This window comes from Ananas comosus, linkage group 22 (genome assembly GCF_001540865.1).
Source record: "Ananas comosus cultivar F153 linkage group 22, ASM154086v1, whole genome shotgun sequence".
NCBI lineage: Eukaryota > Viridiplantae > Streptophyta > Magnoliopsida > Poales > Bromeliaceae > Ananas > Ananas comosus.
The window spans coordinates 8443730-8466318 of record NC_033642.1 but is presented as its reverse complement, the minus strand read 5'-3'; the positions used below and the strand labels follow the sequence as shown (position 1 = coordinate 8466318).

Genomic DNA, 22589 nt, shown 5'->3' with positions numbered 1-22589 from the left:
CCATCACTCTCTCCGCTTACTCGTTCGCTTTACGTTGCCGCAGACACCTCTCTCTCTCTCTCTCTCTCTCTCTCTCTCTCTCTATCTCTACCTTCGTCTTCTTCCTCGAGCTAGGGTTTCGTCTCCTCTCGACCTCCGATCCCCGCCTCCCATGCCGAGGTCGGGTTATCCGTGCGAGTAACCACTTCAGTAGCAGTAAGTGGTAGCGCTGCTCCTTAAACCCTAGGTGATTGCTTCACTTCTCGCGGTCTCGAGCTCTGTGGGAGCTCGGATCCCTGCGATTTGGGCTCTGATCGGTGTCTTTGGCTTAGGGTTCTTGAGAAGGAGAGTTGGGCGAGGAGGATGTCGTCGTCGAGGAGAGGCCCCGAGCCGCCGGGGCCGCGGCGGATCATGCGGACGCAAACGGCGGGGAACCTCGGGGAGTCGATCTTTGATAGTGAGTTGGTTCCCTCCTCGCTCGTTGAGATCGCTCCCATCCTTCGCGTCGCTAACGAGGTCGAATCGATCAACCCTCGCGTCGCTTACCTCTGTGAGTTCTCGCCTTTTCCTATCCCTTCCCCCGCTTTTGTTACAATTCTTTTGCGTGGGTTTTTCGGTAGTATTTTAGTTTTTGTGGCATTTTTGAGATGAGTTTTTTTTAGTGCCAAGGAGCTTTTAGCTTCTTACTTAAGTTTGGAGCTTGTCGACAAAGCTGTTCGGAGCTTGTGAAACAGCTCTATTTGGACAGCATTTCACCGAAAGCCGTTGCTGGACCAAATAGCCCGCTAATCTCTTAACATTATCTCGATTTTGCTTGAAGATTTTGCTGTTTTATCTAAGGAGCTAACCTTGATTCAATCTAGCTGAGATCGGTCTATGAAGTTACTGAGCTCTTAACGGTTTGCTATTTACTGCACATTATTAGACTAAGAAGTGTTTTAGAGGAGTCTGTTTTGGATCTCTGGTCGAAATTACCATCTAGTGACTAGTGGATTGTGTTGTTGCGAGTTTCCCTTCATGATGGATTGCAAGGAATAGCCAGTATTGGTGCAGCTTAAAATTATGTTATTTGGAAAATTGTCGTGATACTTACTGGAGGGTGGATTGTTTGCAAGGTACCTTTAGTCAGATGGAAATATTTACCAAGTACAATCATTGAAGTACGATGATGTAGTATCATTCTGTTTTCTGTTTTGTATGAATTAGGGGAAAACATACAAACCTTTCCTGAACTGTAGAGCATTTCAAAATCTGTACCTTTGTTTCAAAAAGTTTAGTCGCCTAACTTGCATAGTTGTAACATTTTGGACTGGATGTTTTGTAATGTAACAGAATATCCTTTTATTTGATGGAGTACACTGTCTAAAAGGTAAGGAGTGCACCGTCAAAAAGGTTGCAAATGTTGTAAGGTTTGGTAGTATAATCAAAATTTCTGATGGTCGTTAACTGTTTCAAAAATAATTTGAGGTTAAATAATAAAATCAAAACCTTTTAAAGTTCATATACCTAGTTCAAAAGGTGCTACATAGTTCATGTAAGCTCTACATGAGTTTTGCCTATATATTGGCAATTGTCTCGATTCTTCACTTCTGTTGTTTACTTAGTCAGCATTCCTATGTCTAGAGTATCATAGCTTCTAGGTGTTTTTGTCCTTGCATGCTTAGTAGCTGGTTGGTTTCTTTACTGTTTGCTTGTTTTCTTTGCTTGTTAGCACACTAGTTGTGCTCTCATCATTATTCAAATTCTTTTGTTTAAGTATATTTATTAATGCTCTTAATAAATAATTTTGTTGGAAGCTCTGAAGATATTATCCTTGGTCTTCTTTTTTATTTGTTGCCTATGTGCTGCCCGGCCTTTGTGGATGAGCAGGCCGTTTCTATGCATTTGAGAAGGCTCACCGACTGGATCCAACTTCGAGCGGTCGCGGCGTGCGACAGTTTAAAACTGCACTTCTGCAAAGGCTAGAAAGGGTATTGCTTCTGCATTTTTTGCAATAAAAATGACTGTGAATCAGTTACACTTGGTATTTTGTTCTATGTTCCGTCAGATCTTTTATTCTTATGTTGCTTTTCATGGTGACTTGTATTTTGGCGATTAGGCCCCAAAAGGCTGCAGTCTATAGGGGCATACTGCATATGTGATATGCTTACATTCCCTTCTTTATAAGTAATGCTAGTCAACCTTATTGATAAAGCACCATCGATGGCACTTGATGCACTGAGCATTCAACACATGATTGGTATTGCAGCTTGCAATAGAAGCCATTTGTTTAATGATTTATGTAAATTTCCCTCAAATAACGCCACAAATTCTTATTGTGTAGAAAATAAATGTGCCATTTTACTCTGTAAGAAGTTGTCTGATGTATAATATTTATGAATTTGCTTATGAGTTATTGACAAAAACATGCTTTATTAGCAACTGTTTTGTGTGATTATATATACTTAGCATATGTAGTCTGAAGGTGGCCTGCAGACCTCGTATGTTGTTGTAATTTATAGAAAGTTGGCCAACAGGAAGGAAGCTGCCTATCCTCTTCCTGGTGAAAGCAGGTTATTAGGGGAATTGTCATAGGCTTGACAATTCATATGAATATTTCATAGTTGTAAATCATGGTATTGAGGTGAGATAATATACTTACAGTACATTATCGGACCGTAGGCTTGGTACTTTAAGAATGCATTTGTTCTTGTCTGTGCTTAATAGAGTACCCTGTTACATCAACTCACTTGTTTTTTCACGCTTAAGGCGCTGCCATCTGTTAGTAGATGACGCTATATGGGTGGCTACTTCTATCAGAACAATTATCACTGAGTGCATTTATTGTTATCTCTTTGCAAAATTCTGAAGTATTTGCAATTATTATGCTATTTCCTTGAAGAAGAGAAGGCACTGCGTGATTAACTAGAAAATGGATGAAGATTGACATGATATCAGTAGATATGCACTTCTGTGCTTTGGGTTTGATTTGGTGAATTTTTTGTTCTGCCAGGAGAATGATCCAACTTTGAAGGGAAGGGTTCAACGGAGTGATGCTAAAGAAATGAAGACCTTCTACCAGGATTATTACAAGAAGTACATCCAAGCACTTCAAAATGCTGCTGACAAAGCTGATCGGTAAGTAGATTGTTAAATTTGCCAGTAATGCTATCTAGATGAGTGATTAGTGATGTTTTGTGCATAAACATATAATATATATTGTCTACAGTGCACAGCTCATGAAGGCATATCAAACTGCTGCTGTCTTGTTTGAGGTTTTAAAAGCGGTTAATCTAACGCAGTCGCTGGAAGTTGATCAGTCGGTATGAACTAGTCACATTGGTTAACTGATGTCGATTTAACCTATTAGTTTTGCTGATCTGATTTATGTGTTTTAGCTTTCTTGATCTGATTTATGTTTTCCTAACAGTCATGTTTTCTTGTATTTTCAATTAATAACTTGCATGCAGATATTGGAAACACATAATCAAGTAGAGGAAAAGACTAAGATATATGTACCCTACAATATCCTACCTCTCGATCCCGACAGTGCAAATCAGGCTATCATGCGGTATCCAGAGGTTCGCTCCTCTATTTGTGGCCTTCTTATCTTGCATTGTTTTTGCCATAAACCTTTTATCTTGAAGATATGCCTTAGTTGCGTAGCGAGCTTAAAGGTTTCAATTGACATATTCTGTAGATTCAAGCTGCTGTTTATGCCCTCCGTAATACCAGAGGTCTACCATGGCCGAAGGATCACAAGAGAAAGCCTGACGAAGATCTTCTCGATTGGCTTCAGGCTATGTTTGGATTTCAGGTGTACAGTTGGAAAGCTTTTTTTTTTTTTTTCGTCAACTGCACGTGTGACATTGTTCTTTCTAGAGTAGCTTTAACATCTTAACAAATATTAGGTGTTTAAATTCATTCTTCTGCTGGACAAAATCATTAAAATAAGGGTTCTCTCTATTTTTTGCAGAAGGACAATGTGTCTAATCAAAGGGAGCATCTGATTTTGTTGCTTGCTAGTGCTCATATACGCCAGTTTCCAAAGCCTGACCAACAGCCAAAGGTTTCTTTATCTATTTCTTCTTAGCACAGTATACAAACATGAGCAAAGATTCTGCCATTCTTTTTGTTTGTCCATATAACACCTGTAATATTTGCTAGTTGGACGACCGCGCTCTAACTGATGTGATGAAGAGACTGTTTAAGAATTATAAGGAGTGGTGCAAGTACCTGAACCGCAAAAGTAGTCTTTGGTAAGGATGTGTAGAAGTAGGAAACACTTTATGTTTCCTATGATATCTCAAATATAGCTTTGCTTTTGGCTCCATTTTTTAAAAACATCATCATGCTTTTGGTCTTATTTCATGGTGAATTCCAGTAATTTAAATACCTGTATTCTCGAATATCTTTTAGCTTGCTGACGTAATTTACTTTTGAAAAAAAATAGGTTGCCAACTATCCAACAGGAAGTACAACAGCGTAAGCTTCTTTATATGGGTCTTTATCTGCTCATATGGGGTGAAGCAGCAAACTTGAGGTTCATGCCAGAGTGTCTTTGCTACATCTATCATCATGTATGCTGTCTATGAATGATTCTCTTTTCTAAGTCAGCACTATTACTGTACTCTTTTACATTTTAAATGCGATATTGTGCCTGATATTTATTATATTTATTTTGGAAGTTAATTGAGAGATGGATTTAATTAGTAGTTTCAAATTGGTAGACGGGGCAAACTTTTGTGTTCTGAAATGCAGTAACAGTTAGAGGATTTAAGTTGTTAGTCTAAAAGTTTTGATGCATGCGTGCCTTCATTTCAGTTTTAAACAAAACTAAATGTCTCCATTCTGAGTATCAGAAACCAGGTTTTTTTCATCCCCACCTGTTTAAAGAAAGAACAGTAATGGAGAAGAAAAAATAAAAAATAAGAAAAAGTAAAAGGCTTTCATGTCATAGGAGTTATTCTTTATATAATATTTTGCTTTATAGTGTTTAATGTTTATTTTGGAGCACTCCTTGAAGTTTTGATACAAACATATTGGTTTTGATTGAAACTGAAATGAATTTGCTTGATTTTGGTAAATTAGTCTGGTTTTTTGTGGTTTTATATGGCTTCAGCTAGTTATTGGCAGTCTAGCGTCATAAAAAGTGATGTTCTGCGCCTGACGTCGTGTATATATAGAGAAGACTCTCCTTATGGGCAGAGGAACCCTATGCATGTGGCGGGCCTGTACATGTCCCGTGTGGTTTATGTTGTGAGGCTCTTGTTACTCTAAATCTCTAATGATTAAAAAAAAATTACTTTTTCTGAAAACTAAACCCCTGGGCATGGCATAGAAATAGCCTTCTGCTGGCTAGTATTGCAATCAGCTACATGAGGTCAAGTTATCATTTCAGATATGCTATTTGTGGCTGATTGTGTTAGGTCAGGTTGTTGCTCGATTTGGATCAGTCCTATTTTAATCAAGTGGTCTGGCTTTGGATACCTGCATAAGCTTTGGAATTTACTATAAAATATAATGAAAACATCTGAAGTGACTACATGTTCATTAGTTCTTGCATGAGAATACAAGAAGGCCAAGTGGTGCTGGTCAAATCTACAAATACATCTGCTGGGTGCAATTCATGAAACTCGGCTTTTTACAAGACTCTTTCTCTTTATTTTGTCTTTCTAACAGATGGCATTTGAACTATATGGTATGCTGGCGGGGAATGTCAGCGCAATGACTGGTGAAAACATTAAGCCAGCATATGGGGGTGATGAAGAAGCTTTTCTAAGGAAAGTTGTAACTCCAATTTACAATGTTATAAAAACGGTAAAATTTTTGTTTGAGTACTACTAATCGAAACTTTTGTTTCTCTTATTCTCACGGTTGATGATGATTGATATGTTTTCTTGTAGGAAACTGACAGGAGCAAAAAAATCAAGTCAAAGCATTCACATTGGAGGAATTATGATGATTTAAATGAATATTTCTGGTAACAATTTAAATTAAATCTGGAATAACCTTCTTGAGCTTCAAACATTCACTTATGCTTTTAGGAACTTCATCTGAATTTATTACATTTGTTTGCAGGTCAGTTGATTGCTTCCGATTAGGCTGGCCTATGAGAGCTGATGCTGATTTTTTTGGCCATCCGCCTGATACTTCTCAGAATGTAAAAAATGGGGTAAGCTTCCTTTACGAATGAGTAGCTTTTTATACTCTTTGACGTACAGAATTGTCACAGGTTGGTTTAGTCGCAATATATACGTCCAAGAGAAGGCAAACCTAGTTTTAGTATACTTCCAGTTCCTAGGTTAGTACTTAGTAGGAAGTAAAGGTAAGTTTGGGCCGTAGGGTTTATTTAGAGGTCTTATTGGGTTCTCAATTTCTTACTTTGAACTACAGCGACTGAAGTTTGATGAGGTTATAAACACATTTTTGCTGATGAAACTCAAGATGCAGTCATACTATAAGAAATTTCTGATAAAACTACTGTTTGCTAATTAGGCAAGCTGAATTAGTTTTGCTCTGTTATCATTTTGTAGTGTTATCTTGACTGAATTTTCATTGTAATTTAGGAGAACAAACGTGCTCGTACTGATCGATGGATTGGAAAGATAAATTTTGTCGAAATACGCTCATTTTGGCATCTTTTCCGAAGTTTTGACAGGATGTGGAGTTTCCTTATTCTATGCTTACAGGTTACTTCTTATCTTTTCTGCTGTTGTCAACTTATTCGGATCTCCTCCATTTCCTTGGTTCTTTTCTTCTTTCTTGCCTCTTTCTATATAGGGATTCTTTTGTTTTCTTTCTTTCAGGCTATGATTATAATTGCTTGGAATGGTGGATCACCTAGTGATATCTTTGATGGTGGAGTGTTTAAGAAGGTTTTGAGCATATTTATAACTGCTGCTATACTAAAATTGGGACAAGGTTTGTTCTGACATTATTTTCTAAGCTGCTAAAGGGGTGTTTGGTTTCTCGGGAAATCGTGGAAATCTGTTTTCCGGGGGAAAAAAATTCCATGAAAACACCCTATCATAGTTTTCATTTTTGTTTTCCAGATAAGAAAATCTGGAAAATGAAAAGGAGACATTTCCATGAAATCTGGAAAAACAAACTTTTTCCAGAAAAATTACATTCCTTTGGAACCAAACTAATGGAAAATACTTTTCCAGCCAGAAAACTTTTTTCTGGGAGTTTTTTTCGGGGGAACCAAATACCCCCTAAGCTTTTGAGAATTCCACATACACTTGAGGTATCGTTTAGTCGACTTTATTTAGCTTGTGCCTTTTCTTTCTTATCTGTTCTCCTAATAACTGTTTATTTCGTAAACCATTATTCCAATTTTTATGTAGATTCTTGTTGTTACTCCACATCAGTCTCTGCTACTGCTGGATTTTACTATTCTATCATGGATAGTTGTTTTGGATTTGCATAATTTTAGCATATTAATGTGATTATTCTCAGCAACCGAGAAGTTGCTGATCTCAGCTTTCTAATGAGTTGAATGAGGATGAATAATGAACTTAGCAAGATTTTTCTTTTAAAGTTGTAGTCATGATGTTTTATAATTCAGGATTAAGTAGGTCCCTATTAATTAACAACTGCCAGTTTTGTTCGTTTAGTTAAAACATTTTAATCACGCAGAAACCAGTTCTACAAGGTAAACTCATTGATCTTTGACAAGAGAGTTTGCTGCAGATTTCATGATTTGTAACTGTGATGCTATATTCCTGTGTATTTTTTATTGACTACAAAAATAATTGGCTACAGAGTTACGAAAGTTGTGATGTATTTTATGGCGTATAACTTCATACATTTCCTGGTTTTTGTCTCTCATTCATTAAATTAACATATATTCACTAGTTTTATGTTTGATGATTGTTTACCTCTGCAGCCATCCTTGATATAATTTTGAGTTGGAAAGCAAGAAGAAGTATGTCCCTAGCAGTTAAGCTGCGATTTATTTTGAAGTTGATATCAGCTGCTGCGTGGGTGGTAGTTCTACCTGTAACTTATGCCTACACATGGGAGAATCCTACTGGTCTAGCCAAGACAATCAAAGGTTGGCTGGGTGATGGTCAGAATCAGCCGTCACTTTACATCTTGGCCGTGGTCATATATTTATCGCCAAATATTCTTTCTGCTTTGTTGTTTCTTTTTCCACTCCTAAGGCGAATTCTTGAGAGATCAAACCTTAAGATCGTAACATTCATGATGTGGTGGTCTCAGGTATTTAGTTTGACTTCTTCTTTATTTATGTTATGGATTAGTTTGTAGAGCATTTGCTTTAGAAGTCCAGTTCAATAACTTCTGTAACTGGCAGCCTCGATTGTATGTCGGAAGGGGTATGCATGAGGGCGCATTCTCCCTTTTCAAGTAAGATTCAGTATTATTTCTCTTCGTAGATGTTAATATTGAATACTGGCCTACTGTTTTCCTTGCACTGACTGTTTGCCAAATATCAGGTATACTATGTTCTGGGTTCTTCTTTTAGCGACGAAGTTGGCATTTAGTTTCTACATTGAGGTAGCTCTTTTCTTCGTTTGTTTTTTCTTTTCTTTTTTATCCTTGGTTGAGTTCTGCTACTACATGAATGAAGGCTGTATGGAAAAATTCATCTTGATAATGTGGAACATGTTCCTTTAGTGCCTAGTCTTTACTACCTCCATATCCATGAATATTTTGCATTGGAGAAAATGAATGTTGTGTATAATTATAATTTGTAATCATTTAATTTGAATCATGATGTTTATGTGATGTTAATCATGTATAGCAGATCATAGGCTTAATGGTGCATTATTGACCCTTGTATGGTGCTTTTAATGAAAACTTTCTCCCTGCAGCATCTTTCTTTGTTTTTAAACTCTTCATTGTTTTCATGAAGTTAAAATTTTTAATAAACTTGAATTGATGGAGCTAATTTGGAAGAAAAAGTAAGAAGAATTTTTCGGTAACTCGGTCGATATGAGAAATATACTTGTCACAATCAACTGTGCTTGTGTAAAATTATTTGTGCTTGTGTAAATTTCTCTCCTATGTTTTGCGTCTTCCTTACTTATTTTAACTTCGATTTTATCAAATTACTGTGGATTTATTGCCTATGAACTTTCTCAATGCAGATAAAGCCTCTTGTAAAACCAACAAAAGATATCATGAGAGAACCTATTACATCTTTTCAGTGGCACGAATTCTTCCCACATGGTACTAACTCGAGTATGATTTTACACCACTTGATGTTAGTGAAATTCAGCTTATGTTGTTAATCCTATCTGCAGCAAATAACAATATTGGTGTTGTGATTGCACTTTGGGCTCCAATTGTTCTTGTAAGCTTCCTTTAATTCTGCCTGCAAGTACAAGCTATCTTTGCTTTTTGTTTTTTCAATTATTGCTAATTTAGTTAATGGATGCCTCTAGGTATACTTCATGGATACTCAGATTTGGTATGCAATTTTCTCAACTTTAGTTGGTGGTATTTATGGTGCTCTCCGTCGCCTTGGAGAGGTTTGGTCATGCCTCTTTTCTCTGAGTTACTTCTTTCCTAAATATACTAAACAACCTGGATTGTGATAGTTGATTCACATTGCTTGTGTATTTGTGCCCTTAGAGTAGGTAGTTACATTTTTTATTTATTTATTTTTGAGTATGCTAGTTTTAGATTACAGCTACCTTAGTTTGAATCTCTTGAAGCTGCAATGCAATTCAGACCGCTTAGGAATTAAAGTATTGTTTTTTGATGATAGGCTGTGTATGTTGGTATGTTGATTTTTGTTTTGATTGCCATATTCGTGTGCAAGGGATATGCCTCTTTGTATTGTAAGGAACTTTTTGATGGAAGGAGTTCTGCGGTTTTAGTAATGCATGGTAAGGATGATTGCTAGAAGATTTGATCAAGGCATATATGCCTCTCATCTTATTGTTATCTTTCTATGCAAGGAACTTTTTGATGGGATGAGTTCTGCAGCTTTAGTAAGGCACAGTAGATATGATTGCTAGAAGATTTGATCACTAAGAGACCCAATTCCATGAATACAGGAGTATGTGATGGACTGAGAAGACGATCTGTCCTTTGATCCTCCTTTGACATAATTTACATCGTTTTTACCTGCTCTCCAAAAGCTAATCTAAGAACAAACTGAAATGTATATCCAAAATTAAAGATAAAATTTGCAAAGTAAATGCTTAAATGCCCTACACGTTTGTCGAAACATCTTACCCGTTTAGGATTTCATTGCAAGCAAGTGAGCAGTTTTAAGTTGAAGAAAGAACAGTGGAGTACCTTAACTCGTTTAATTTTTAATTATATTCAATTTTAGTATTGATTTTTGGCCAATCACTCATGTTTACTATTATAATAGGCACTAGCTGCTTTGGATGCTGAATTTGTCTTTTTAATATCTAAAACAACATAATTTTGTTTTTGTGTTATTTTCCATGATTTTACATGCTTTTTTTTTTTGTTTTATGAGAACAGATCCGCACTCTAGGAATGCTAAGATCTCGATTTCAATCATTGCCTGGTGCTTTCAATGCGCGCTTGGTTCCAGTTGAGAAGTCTGATAACAAAAGGAAAGGGTTACGGGCTTCTTTATCAAGCAAATTTGCTGAGGTTAAGTTCCTTGCCTTATGTTTATTATGCGACTGTACAGCTGCTGTAACTTTGTTGTTTGCTATGACAAAGTGATCTTGCTAGATTATGTTTTCATTTTGCTCTCTTTTTGCACCTCGGGGTTTCAGACGCCTGCTAGTGACAACGAGAAGGCAGCAGCAAGGTTTGCTCAAATTTGGAACAAGATAATCACCAGTTTTCGGGAAGAGGACTTGATAACCAACAAGTATGACAATACGTTTTAAACTGTTTTGTTGCATTTCTTTTTTTTTTTCTTTTGAGTATGTGACATTAACTAACCAGTTGAATCTAGCGAAATGGAACTGTTGCTTGTTCCCTACTCAAAAGATCGTGACTTGGACCTTTTCCAGTGGCCTCCTTTCCTGCTTGCAAGCAAGGTTCGGCCCCTTATTTGCACACATTTGAGCTCTCTCTCTTTCTCAATTGTGTGAATAATATGTTAGCTTTCTGTGCTCATAAAACGGTCTGATTCTAATAGCTTGATGTCTAGATTCCAATAGCATTGGATATGGCAGCAGACAGTGATGGAAAAGATCGTGAACTGAAGAAGAGAGTTTATTCAGATCCTTATATGCTCTCTGCTGTTAGGGAGTGCTACGCATCTTTTAAGAACATTATAAATAGTTTAGTTGTTGGTCGGCGTGAAAAAGAGTGAGTTGTATTTTCTTCTTTTGTCGACTGTTGGTTTTACACGTCGGGCATTACTATGCCTTTTTGTCTTATGAAACTACTAACATTTTTCAGGGTCATAAGAAAAATTTTTGATGCAGTGGATGGGCACATTGGGAATGATACATTGATAAAGGGCTTGAACATGAGGTTCCTCCCCGATCTATATAACAAGTTTGTTGAATTGATTGATCTACTGGTATGAACTTAACGTCATGATTCAGTTGCTTTCTCACAATTTTGCAAAGGATATGGTCTCATTCAACTTTGTATGTCACCGCAGAAGAAAAATAAGGAGGAAGACTTAGATAAGGTTATTATTCTTTTCCAAGACATGCTTGAGGTGGTCACAAGGGATATAATGGACGAACATATAATGGACGAACAACTCTCTGGGTAAGAATGATGAATAAACCTTTGCTGAAGTAAATATGATATTGCTACTTTTTATCTCAGGGGTGATAGAGCAATGAAGTGATGAATTCTGAAATTTCTCTATTCTAACTTTTCAAGTTTATTATTAGATAAAGAAGTTCGTATGGGAGAAGAATAACGTTGAAAGTGTAGTTTGGATGGGCTAACAATAACTTTGGACTGTTACATATTTTCTGGATGATTTAATATTTAGCGTGTAGTTAATTCTGTACAGACTTGATCTGATTATGTGTACCTGCTAATGTATACATTCGGTCTACAAAGAAGCACCGCTTATACTCTGCATAGTTGCTGCATATGCCAGAGGCAAGGCAGTCAGTTCCTGGCAATGCTTTTTGTGCCATCTTACCACTTTTTACTACCTTAGGGCCTGTTTGGCCCTACCATAGGGTGTAGTGTTTGCTGAAGTGTTGTTTGATTAGTGCTATTAGGTGAAGCACTGTATTAAATCTTTTATTTACCTTCTCTCAGCGGTCACCGGTCAAACAAAAAGCTCCAAATTAGAACTTTTGCTTTGGGTCTCCAAATATCATCTCCTCTTTTCGTGATGTGATAAGCTCTAAACTTTTCTATGTGCATTGCATGCTGTTAGAGGTGAGTGCAGCTTAAAGCAGTAGGAGGTAGGTCAAACTGGAAAATTGATGTAATACCCTATATTCGCTTCTGTTTAGGTAATCATATCCTTGGATTTTTATCAAAATGGTTGCAATACAGCTCTTCACTTTTAAGCATTTTGTTTGCATATAGTATCTTGTGCTTAAAACTTGGAGGTACTTCTGTTATCTATTGTATCAAGTATGATAAATTTTCAACAAAAAAAATTTCTCTTGTGCATGCTAAATTGAGTCTGTGGTCAGTTTGTACTTTGTAGTAAACCAAATTATGATCATTGTACATTTCTTGCAGTCTTTTGGATTCCATCCATGGTGGAGCTTCTAAAATGCATGAGGGTATAACGCCACTCGATCAACAGGATCAGTTGTTCACCCGAGCCCTTAAGTTTCCTGTTGAAGAATCTGATGCATGGACCGAGAAGGTTTGTTTATTTTGATATATGAACTTTCCTTTCACCTTGTTTTGATAATTGACTTCTTTTTTGCTTTTTATATGCTTGAATGTATTTTCTATGCCATTCTGACAAATTGACTATTGGGTTTATTGTGATTTAATGATTCCAGATCAAGAGACTTTATCTGTTGCTCACTGTGAAGGAATCTGCGATGGATGTTCCTACGAACCTTGATGCTAGAAGGCGTATATCTTTCTTTTCCAATTCTTTGTTTATGGATATGCCCAATGCTCCTAAAGTCCGTAATATGCTATCATTCTCGTAAGTCTCAAAATTGGTTCTGTATACTCATGTAATGGGTTCGGGAGTTATATTTCCTAACTTTGGATTCTTATCTGCACAATTGTTATTTCCTTGCACTGGTTGTGCTGATTTGTCTGATAAGAATGTATATGTTTATTCTCTTTGGATTTCCGATCTTATTTCCTGTTTGTTATATCTTGGCTTTTCTGTATTTGTGTGGGAACTATCAATGTCTGCGCCATAACTTCCAACATGTAGGGCCTTCCTATGATAAAACAAACGCGTATTCTCTTCCTTAAATTCATGTTAATTACCGTACTTAATGAAAAGAGCTATATTTCATGAGAAATGATGGTTCTACTTGGATGTACAGTCTAGTTTATAGTCATAATGAGCGGGATCATCATTAGAATATTTTGGTTTTTTTTATTTGCTGCTTTCTCCATATTTAACTATTTGGTTCTTCTACGTGAACCCTTTTTTGATTTTGCTGGCATGGCTTCCTCTGCCAGTGTCTTGACACCCTACTACAAGGAAGATGTTATTTTCTCTTTAGAAGGTCTAAAGGCGGAAAATGAAGACGGAGTTTCCATCCTTTTCTACTTGCAAAAAATATATCCAGGTCTTTTCTATTCCTAATAGATCGACGTTCAGAATGTTCTATTAACCGTCAAAATTTGAACTGATCTTTCATGTGCTGCTGCTTTGTAGATGAATGGAAAAACTTTCTTGAGCGAGTAGGGTGCACTACGGAGGAACAGCTTCGTGAAAATCCTGAGTTGGAAGAGGAGCTTCGTCTTTGGGCGTCATATAGGGGTCAGACTTTAACTAGAACAGGTATTTGATTTCTATTGTGGGTTTTCCCCACCCTTTTCCTGCTTATTATACATTCTCTCTCTAATCACATAACATATCTTTTGCTTTACCTTCTACCGCACTTTTGTTTGTACTTATTTACAGTCAGAGGAATGATGTACTATCGAAAAGCTTTGGAACTTCAGGCTTTTCTTGATATGGCCAAAGATGAAGGTAGTTCCGATGTGAACTGTTGATTGCATGATTTCCTAATTCACCACTTCAAAAGTAATGACTTCTTCAATAACATTGTTTGATACTTTCTTCAGATCTTATGGAAGGTTACAGAGCAGCTGAGGATAATGTTGGAAGATCTTTATGGGCTCAATGCCAGGCTGTAGCTGATATGAAGTTCACATATGTTGTCTCTTGCCAAAACTATGGAATTCAGAAACGTTCAGGAGATCATCGTGCACAGGATATTCTAAGACTCATGACAACGTATGTATGATTTCTCTTAGTAAGAATTTAAGTGTCGTGGCACGGGGTTGTGCTGAATACTTTTTGCATGGTGCGTCTCAATGCGTGATGTGCCGTGCTAATATCGTGCCGGTCAAAAAAAATACTTGTATGCCTACACCCAGTGGCATAAAATATTAATTTTCTTTGGCACCAATATTTTCCTTGTTATATATTCCTTGTTATATATTTTTATCAAATCTTTTGCACTTTATTGAGGTAACTACTTGCTAAATTTAATAAAAAGAGGGTTTTGAGATGTGTCATCGACAAAGGGGTCGTATTGTGCTGATATCTTGTCGGTACATTGGGCACAGGCCTGTGCCCCCACCGTGCCGATGGGCAACATGGCTGCCACTTGTTGTTTTACTGAGTTCATTGTTAAAATAACACATTTCACTTTTCCCCCTTTTTTTTGGGATTGTCTTTGTGTAAGTTGTATGCTTATTGTATAGCATCTTCATATGCTAAATTATGTTGTATCTCCTTTTTACATGCATTATCAAGTACACAATGTATGCACATGAGAAAGTTTAATTCAATTGTTAAAGTTGCGGCTCTTTATTAAGCCTACCAGGGACACTCTGCTCTTTTTTCTCTGATCTATATTTCTAGTTTGTACAAATTATGTTTCTATACTCTCTTTGACTAGAAAGGATGGCGTTGTTTTGGCAGATATCCATCTCTTCGTGTCGCTTATGTTGATGAGGTAGAAGAGACTAGCAAAGATAGGTCTAAAAAGATTGAGAAGGTTTATTACTCTGCACTGGTAAAGGCGGCGGCTTCGACTAAAACTGATGAATCTTCAGAGACAGTACAAAATCTTGACCAGGTAATATATTGTCTTGTATTAAATTATTCTTATATACATTTGATATATTTGAAAATCATTCCTTTCTCACCTGTCGAGGAAAGAAATATTTTTTCCTTTCTCTGGATGGTAATTATTTCTCCGAAGTCACATTTGCTGACATGCATTTTGTGAGAGGCTTATGACACAGAATATTGATTTAACAAATCATTGTAAGGAAATTTAGTTGTTACCGCTAAATATCTTGACTTAACCGAGCTCTAATATGGCAAACTCCTAGGAATATTATCCTGGGGAAGACATCGTTGAATCTTGATTGCCTTGTTTTTAATGCATGCTGAAGTCTTCTAGATTAATATATCCAATATATATTGACTGACAGATAGATTTGATGAAAATTTGAAGGATCAAATATAACTGTTTGAAATAGTTGTCCTATAGCACTTCTTTATCAGATTGAGCTGGCGATGACTGGTTTATTTTACGGTGAAGTTGTATTTCTCCTTTGACCTATAGTTGTTCGCTTGTTTGATCTGCTTGTTTTGTGTGCATGATATAGACTGCACATTTGCACCGTATGTAGTAGGTAATTTTTTTTTTTTTTTTTTTTTTTTCGTGTATACTTTTGTGGCTTACCCCTTTCTTTTTAATCCCATGATTATTAGGTTTAAACAATAGAGTGCGAGTGACAAACTATTTGAATTTAATCTCTCATTCCCATATCCAATTTATAGTGAGACGTTAAATCCAATTGAGGGCCATTCTGATCATCCCAGATCCAGTTTATAGTAAGGCATTAAATCTCTATGGAATGATTCAACTGGATCCCTTCCAATTTTGCCCTCATCTATCAGATTCCTTCACTTGTTATAGCTTCCCCAACTATCAACTCACTATTTCCATCTTGCTTTGTATGGTCCATTCTGCCTTAGCTGGATATAAATAAATCAAATGATCAACTCGTGATCTGCATACAAGTTTGATTGTTCTATCCAGCATGCCAATCTAGTTCTCAATTACCTATTCTAACCTCTCTCTAAGTGGTGTCTCTTGTAAACTATGATCGGTGTATTAGTTTTAAGGAGTAGAAAACTCACTTGTTATCTACGTCATCTTTGCTTTAACTTCCGCATTCTAACCGACAGCTTTAGCAATCTTTTCTATCTTCACGTAGTTAACATTTTCATTAGTTATATCTAGTCTCTGTTTTAGTTATCCAATGCTTTAAGACAGGCTAGTTGGGCACTAGTTGCCGATGATGAGTTTGTGAGTCTTTTTTGTCCAATGAAGGATGTGAAAATTGGACCTCATTGAATGGTCTTGTGATCCAAATATATGGTTCCAAAATGCTAAAATCTGCGTACTCTTCATTAATTTCCGATTTTGAGTGTTATATTATGAGATGCACTAATGTACTGGTATTTCCATGATTGTCTTGAGAATAGAAATTGTAATGCTTTCAATATGAAAAATTTCTCATCCTAATTCTGCCGTCAGATTTTGTGAGATTTTTTCGTTTTTTGAACTTCAGTATATATCTTTCGTAAGATCTAATAGCTGTTCCAATTGGTTTTCTATTTATCATGAACCTTTCATGTTATTAAATGATGCAATATTTCTAAGGCTCTTCTGTGCATTAGTCTCTGCAGTTGTAGAAATACTGTTGATCGTCTGTGTTTCTGATGCACAGGTAATTTACCGGATAAAGCTTCCTGGCTATCCCATATTAGGTGAAGGGAAGCCTGAAAACCAAAATCATGCTATTATTTTCACGCGAGGTGAAGGCTTGCAGGCTATAGATATGAACCAGGTAAACAAGTCTATTTTTGCTTTTGGTTTGTGGTGATGTTATTTAGCATCCTATCTTCTCTTGCACCAAATATAGGAGCACTACATGGAGGAGGCATTCAAGATGAGAAATCTGTTGCAAGAATTCCTGAAGAAGCACGATGGTGTGAGATATCCCTCAATACTTGGAGTTAGGGAACATATATTTACTGGAAGGTAGGTACTTTACATTCTTAGAAGCCAACCAACTTGGAGGCCTTTTGATGTTCAAGTTCTGACGGGTACAATTTCTGATCTGGTACATTGTGCAGTGTTTCTTCTCTTGCATGGTTTATGTCAAATCAGGAGACCAGTTTTGTGACTATTGGGCAACGTGTACTTGCCAACCCATTGAGGTGAGTCTTCTAATTTTGGCTGTGACATTATGGGGTTTTTTTTCCGTTAGTGTTACCAATGCAGGACAGTTTAGGGAGTTTAGGGGCTTTCGAGAATTGCTCAAAATACATATCAAGCGATTCCTATAAATCAAACTAAAAAGAAATAAACAACAAATCTGGAAATTCGATAACTCAAATAAGAGATTGGTTAGGGAAAGATCATACCTTCGAGTTTCCGCAAGGTCGGATCCATTGTCTGCACGTGAGCGAGTCGATGTAACTTCTTTCGATCATCGGATCTTAGCTGCTTCGTTAGAACTTCTAAAATAGTGGAAAAGAGAGCTAGAGTAAGGGTTTAGAAAGGGAGGGAATTAGAAATAGGATAATAGGAATTAGGAATTATCCATAGAAAGAATAGAGAAATTGAAGGATTCGATGACGACTCGTTTCCACGGAGAAGGCTTGGATTGCAATCTCGATTAGATGGTTGCTGCGGCAACGACGGGATCGTAGGGGGAATGCGCCTCACGAACGGCTTCTCCTGTACATCCTTGTTGTGCGGAGATCCTGCTGGTGAGTCCCGCACAGATAGGTCGATCTCAGTGGCTATCTTTTATTTGTAATCTAACGGCTAAAATAAAATAGAAGATAAACGAAAAAGGAAAAGATAATCCACGGGACTGAGCTCTCGAGCCGGATTCAATCCAGTCGACGCTTTCGCAAAGGCAAGGAAAATTCAGGAGGAATTCAAATAATTCAATTTTCATTAATCAAAAGCATACATTATTACAGAGTCTTGACCCTTATTTATAGAATATGGGTTAAAACGACTAGGAACACGACTAGGAGTCCTAAAAAGGGAATTAAACAAATTCTCATAGCAGAAATCAAAACAGAGTTTTAGAAAGGAATAGAATTCTAATCTAAAGCTTCCAAATAAAGTAAAAAAATCCTAATCTAATAAAACTCTCAAAATTAACCCACCGAATCTGAAATCAAACTCAGATTTACGTCAGACTTCTAGTACTGGTCCATCGTCCAACCAAATATTCTGAATACGGTTCTGACGACGAGTATATATCCGAAAAAGACCCGATTCCCCATCAGTTTCTTTGTCAATGGGCGTTGATGATAGAATCAGAAAGCTAAAAATTATACAAGCAGCTTTAGCTGTAGGATTGAAAGCTATATACTAAGGTTTAATTTTTATAAGATTACCGTTGGAATCTGATCTCTACCAAGGTTTTGAATTTCAATCTACTTGGCGAGCAATCATCATATATTTGGGTGGATTTTAGTGTTTTTTTTTTACCTCTCATTTTTGGTTCCTTTTTCTGTTATTGTCTTCTAGGAACTTCAGTCTAATCATTTTTGCGGTTTTGTGTGCTAGTTGAGAAATGCTTGATGTTAAGGCGTGTTCATTTCTTTCCTACAATGTTCTACAACCTTTTTCTCTCTTCTCTGAACCTCCTTTTTCCTGTGCAGGGTTCGGTTCCATTATGGTCATCCTGATGTCTTCGACCGGCTTTTCCACCTAACGAGGGGTGGTATAAGCAAGGCGTCCAAAATTATCAATTTGAGTGAGGACATATTTGCAGGTATGCAGGTCTTTCATTTCTCGATTCATGCTTCAAAATTTTTTTATCATGACATATGTTTTTTCTGTATGCCAGGTTTCAATTCGACGCTGCGTGAAGGCAATGTTACTCATCATGAATACATGCAAGTTGGCAAGGGAAGAGATGTGGGTCTTAATCAAATCTCTCTATTCGAGGCGAAGATAGCAAATGGTAACGGGGAACAAACATTAAGTCGTGACATCTACAGGCTCGGACACCGTTTTGATTTCTTTAGAATGCTGTCATGTTACTTCACTACAGTAGGCTTCTACTTCAGTACAATGGTACATCTTTATACACTGAAATCCTTTCATAGCTATAACTAGTTTGCAGTAAGTAATTAACTTTTACCTGATTGATTGGTGCAGATAACTGTCTTGATAGTGTATGTATTCCTGTATGGACGCCTGTATCTTGTTCTCAGTGGTCTTGATGCAGCACTATCAACCGGAAAAAGATTCATTCACAATGAGCCTCTTCAGGTTGCTCTAGTTTCTCAGTCCTTTGTGCAGCTAGGCTTCTTGATGGCACTTCCTATGATGATGGAAATTGGTCTGGAGAACGGGTTCCGAACTGCGTTGAGTGAATTCATTCTTATGCAACTACAACTCGCTTCAGTATTCTTTACGTTCTCTCTAGGGACTAAGACACATTATTATGGAAGGACGTTGCTCCATGGAGGTGCCGAATATAGAGCTACAGGTCGTGGATTTGTGGTGTTCCACGCCAAGTTTGCCGACAATTATCGTTTGTATTCTCGCAGTCATTTTGTTAAGGGTATTGAGCTGATGATTCTGCTTATTGTGTACGAAATCTTTGGTCAGTCATATAGAGGTGCTGTTGCATACATCTTTATTACTGTGTCTATGTGGTTTATGGTCGGCACCTGGCTTTTTGCTCCTTTTCTCTTTAACCCTTCGGGTTTTGAATGGCAAAAGATTGTCGATGATTGGACTGATTGGCATAAGTGGATCAGCAACCGTGGGGGCATCGGTGTGCTTCCAGAGAAGAGTTGGGAATCGTGGTGGGAGATGGAGCACGAACATCTTAGGCATTCTGGGAAGCGTGGGATTGTTGTTGAAATACTACTTGCATTACGCTTCTTTATATATCAATATGGGCTCGTGTATCATTTGAATATAACTAAGAGGTTCAAGACCCAGAGTGTGCTGGTATCTTTTGCCCTTCAACTTGACATATACTGATGCATTACTCATTTGCTGCTTATCATTTTTCACCAATTATCCAAAGAAAATCTCATTCTTGCCTTGTGATTTGTAATATTTTCAGGTCTATTGTGTATCGTGGCTTGTGATCTTGGTGATATTGCTTGTCATGAAGGTAAAGTAGCGTTCCTTCAACCACCAACATAGGCCATTTTATTCTAAATGGCCTTTCCTCATAGATTGTTCTTAAGAGTTGAATTGCATTTGTTTTATGCAATCAGGGTTGTTAATTGCCTCCTAGAAGCATAATATTTTAGAATCTTGGCCCATTAATCTCCTTACGAGTCAGTAGAGAGAATCTTCCTCTCGACCCGTGTGGTTGGTTACAGTCAAATCACATTAGTATATGCACAGCATTTATGTTTTGTCATCGAGAGTTGGTAGTCACTAAGAAAGCAGGCGTCTTCGGCAATCTACAAAAAGATGGGACATCGGGATTCTACGAACAGTGTTTATAACTCTTACTTGGTTATGCTTTATGTTCAAGCATAAACTGCGATGGCTTGCATTTATGTGCTTAATTGGTACCGCTGTTGCTTTACTGACTTGTTTATATATTTTCCTTCTGCAGGTGGTGTCTGTTGGTCGGCTAAAATTCAGTGCCCATTATCAGCTTGTTTTCCGGCTAATAAAGGGCCTTCTCTTTGTAACTTTCATTTCCATACTTGTAGTCCTCATAGCATTTGCTCACATGACTGTTCAAGACATATTTGTCTGCTGCCTTGCTTTCTTGCCAACCGGATGGGGGATGCTTCAGGTACTCTTTTTATTTCAGCTATTTCTTTTCAGTAATTTGCTTTGCTTGTTTGTCTCTGGTTTTGCAATTCGAACCTTTCACATAAAATGGTTGATTGAGTAGTAGAGCTCTTCGGAGAGGCTCCAAGTCTCCAACAGCTTATTCATTTCACTAACAGCTGTTGGTTGCTGCTGAAGCAGAAGCTTCAAATAGGAGTTTCGGCTTTTGCGGCCCGGAAAGCTCCTGATTTTGAAGCTTTAATTTCCGGAATATATAAATCCCAGAGGCCAAGCCAAAGCAGGCACTTATTAGTTCCTTTCTAATCACATACCTTCTTTCTTGGCCTTCATCTCAGATTGCACAAGCTTGTAAGCCTCTCGTTGTAAGGGCTAAGATATGGCAATCCGTGAAGGCACTAGCTCGGGGCTACGAAATCATAATGGGCCTTCTCCTGTTCACTCCGATCGCCTTCTTGGCCTGGTTCCCGTTTGTTTCCGAGTTCCAGACAAGGATGCTTTTCAATCAAGCCTTCAGCAGAGGCCTGCAAATTTCCCGTATTCTCGGGGGCCAGAAGAAAGACCGCTCGAACAGCAACCACAAGGAGTAAATCGGCGTCTTTCCCCATTCCCATTCCCCCTGATTTTATTTTGTGCCTGTGTCAGGACATTAAACCGTTATGCGGCCTATTTGTATATATGCTAAATCATTGCTAGTTCCGATATTTCTATTGTTGTTGTATGAACTACTAGTTCTATATTTTTCCTAGAGGCTGCCTAATTGTATTATCTGCTCTATTATCTGTGCATGATTGTTAATTAGTTCCCTTGTTTTGGGGGTCTTTACCTCATATGAAGTGAGCAATCTAGTAGCTTATTAGGGCTAAATCTTTTAGTAAGCAATGTGTAATTTATCGTAATTTGGGTTGAATCGTTTTTGAAGGCATGTAACACAAAACAATCCTGCATTTGTCTCTTCATGAAGATCACTTGTACATTGCGGGTAAATTTTGTTCCTCAAATAAGGATTTGTGTTGGGGTTGTGGACGAGGTCCTTTTTTTTTTTGGCTGGTCGTGGTATTCTACATTGAGATATGTATACTCTTTTCTTTTTGGTTTTTTTCTGTAACAAGTATATGTAATCCGACGGGGATGACGATGGCGTTGTTTGTGAAAATGCAAGGATTGTGTTTTTCTTTTATTCTTGTAATTTCAGGCACTCTGAACGTTCAAAGAATTTGCACTCATCTTGTTTAATTTTATATTATCTTATTTAAAAATTTTGTTTCGTGGTTTGTAATTATTATCGGATTTTTCTATGTGTATCCTGTTTGGCTTTACCCTGGATCATAGAATTTTAAAGAGTTGAATTCTAGTTTTTAGACTGTACTTACCAACATTCTGGAAAAAACTTTCCGTAAAGTAGTTATAACATCTTTCTTAATTATCATATATTTGAGGATGAAAAAAAGTAAAATTAATTGTTATATTTTCTATTAGATAGTTCGTCGAAGTCTAATTTAGTCCAAGAGCAATGTCATCCGTACACTCCAAAAGTGTTCAAAAGGTTCATATTGCTTTGCTAACTTTTTTTTTTTTTTTTTAATATTAAAATATATATATTTTTTAAAATGATGGGGAGGGGGATGTACACTTTGGTCGAAACAAAGCGTATAATTTGGTCCGTGTTTAGAGTAGTCCAAGCAAAAAGTTTTGGAGGTG

The 22589-nt window shown here is 37.2% G+C and overlaps 1 protein-coding gene across 2 annotated transcripts; it reads left to right on the top strand.

The window, feature by feature from the left end:
• On the top strand, nucleotides 1-22077 carry LOC109727312 (callose synthase 3-like). 2 transcript variants are annotated; one of them, XM_020257378.1, is made up of 43 exons: nucleotides 1-195; nucleotides 312-529; nucleotides 1849-1949; nucleotides 2972-3096; nucleotides 3188-3281; nucleotides 3429-3539; nucleotides 3659-3775; nucleotides 3935-4027; nucleotides 4126-4217; nucleotides 4412-4538; nucleotides 5641-5778; nucleotides 5865-5941; nucleotides 6040-6133; nucleotides 6528-6650; nucleotides 6768-6882; nucleotides 7850-8184; nucleotides 8279-8331; nucleotides 8421-8481; nucleotides 9075-9156; nucleotides 9231-9280; nucleotides 9372-9458; nucleotides 10429-10563; nucleotides 10692-10789; nucleotides 10877-10961; nucleotides 11075-11235; nucleotides 11329-11452; nucleotides 11537-11649; nucleotides 12595-12724; nucleotides 12867-13018; nucleotides 13513-13622; nucleotides 13712-13837; nucleotides 13961-14029; nucleotides 14125-14296; nucleotides 14990-15146; nucleotides 16816-16935; nucleotides 17011-17129; nucleotides 17225-17308; nucleotides 18776-18888; nucleotides 18964-19193; nucleotides 19278-20081; nucleotides 20200-20250; nucleotides 20707-20892; nucleotides 21227-22077. In XM_020257378.1, exons 2-43 carry the CDS (start codon nucleotides 343-345, stop codon nucleotides 21476-21478), a joined length of 5853 nt encoding a protein of 1950 aa, XP_020112967.1. In that variant the 5' UTR covers nucleotides 1-195; nucleotides 312-342; the 3' UTR covers nucleotides 21479-22077. The 2 variants fall into 2 exon arrangements, with proteins under 2 accessions (XP_020112967.1, XP_020112968.1); XM_020257379.1 differs by having other exon boundaries at nucleotides 1-226.

What these genes read in the sequence shown, in the direction of transcription:
- LOC109727312 (XM_020257378.1), top strand. Translation starts at nt 343, where the DNA reads ATGTCGTCGTCGAGGAGAGGCCCCGAGCCGCCGGGGCCGCGGCGGATC. An exon ending in TTCTGCAAAGGCTAGAAAGG is followed by an intron (nt 1,950 to 2,971) that starts GTATTGCTTCTG and finishes TTGTTCTGCCAG; the next exon opens with GAGAATGATCCAACTTTGAA. An exon ending in AACCGCAAAAGTAGTCTTTG is followed by an intron (nt 4,218 to 4,411) that starts GTAAGGATGTGT and finishes GAAAAAAAATAG; the next exon opens with GTTGCCAACTATCCAACAGG.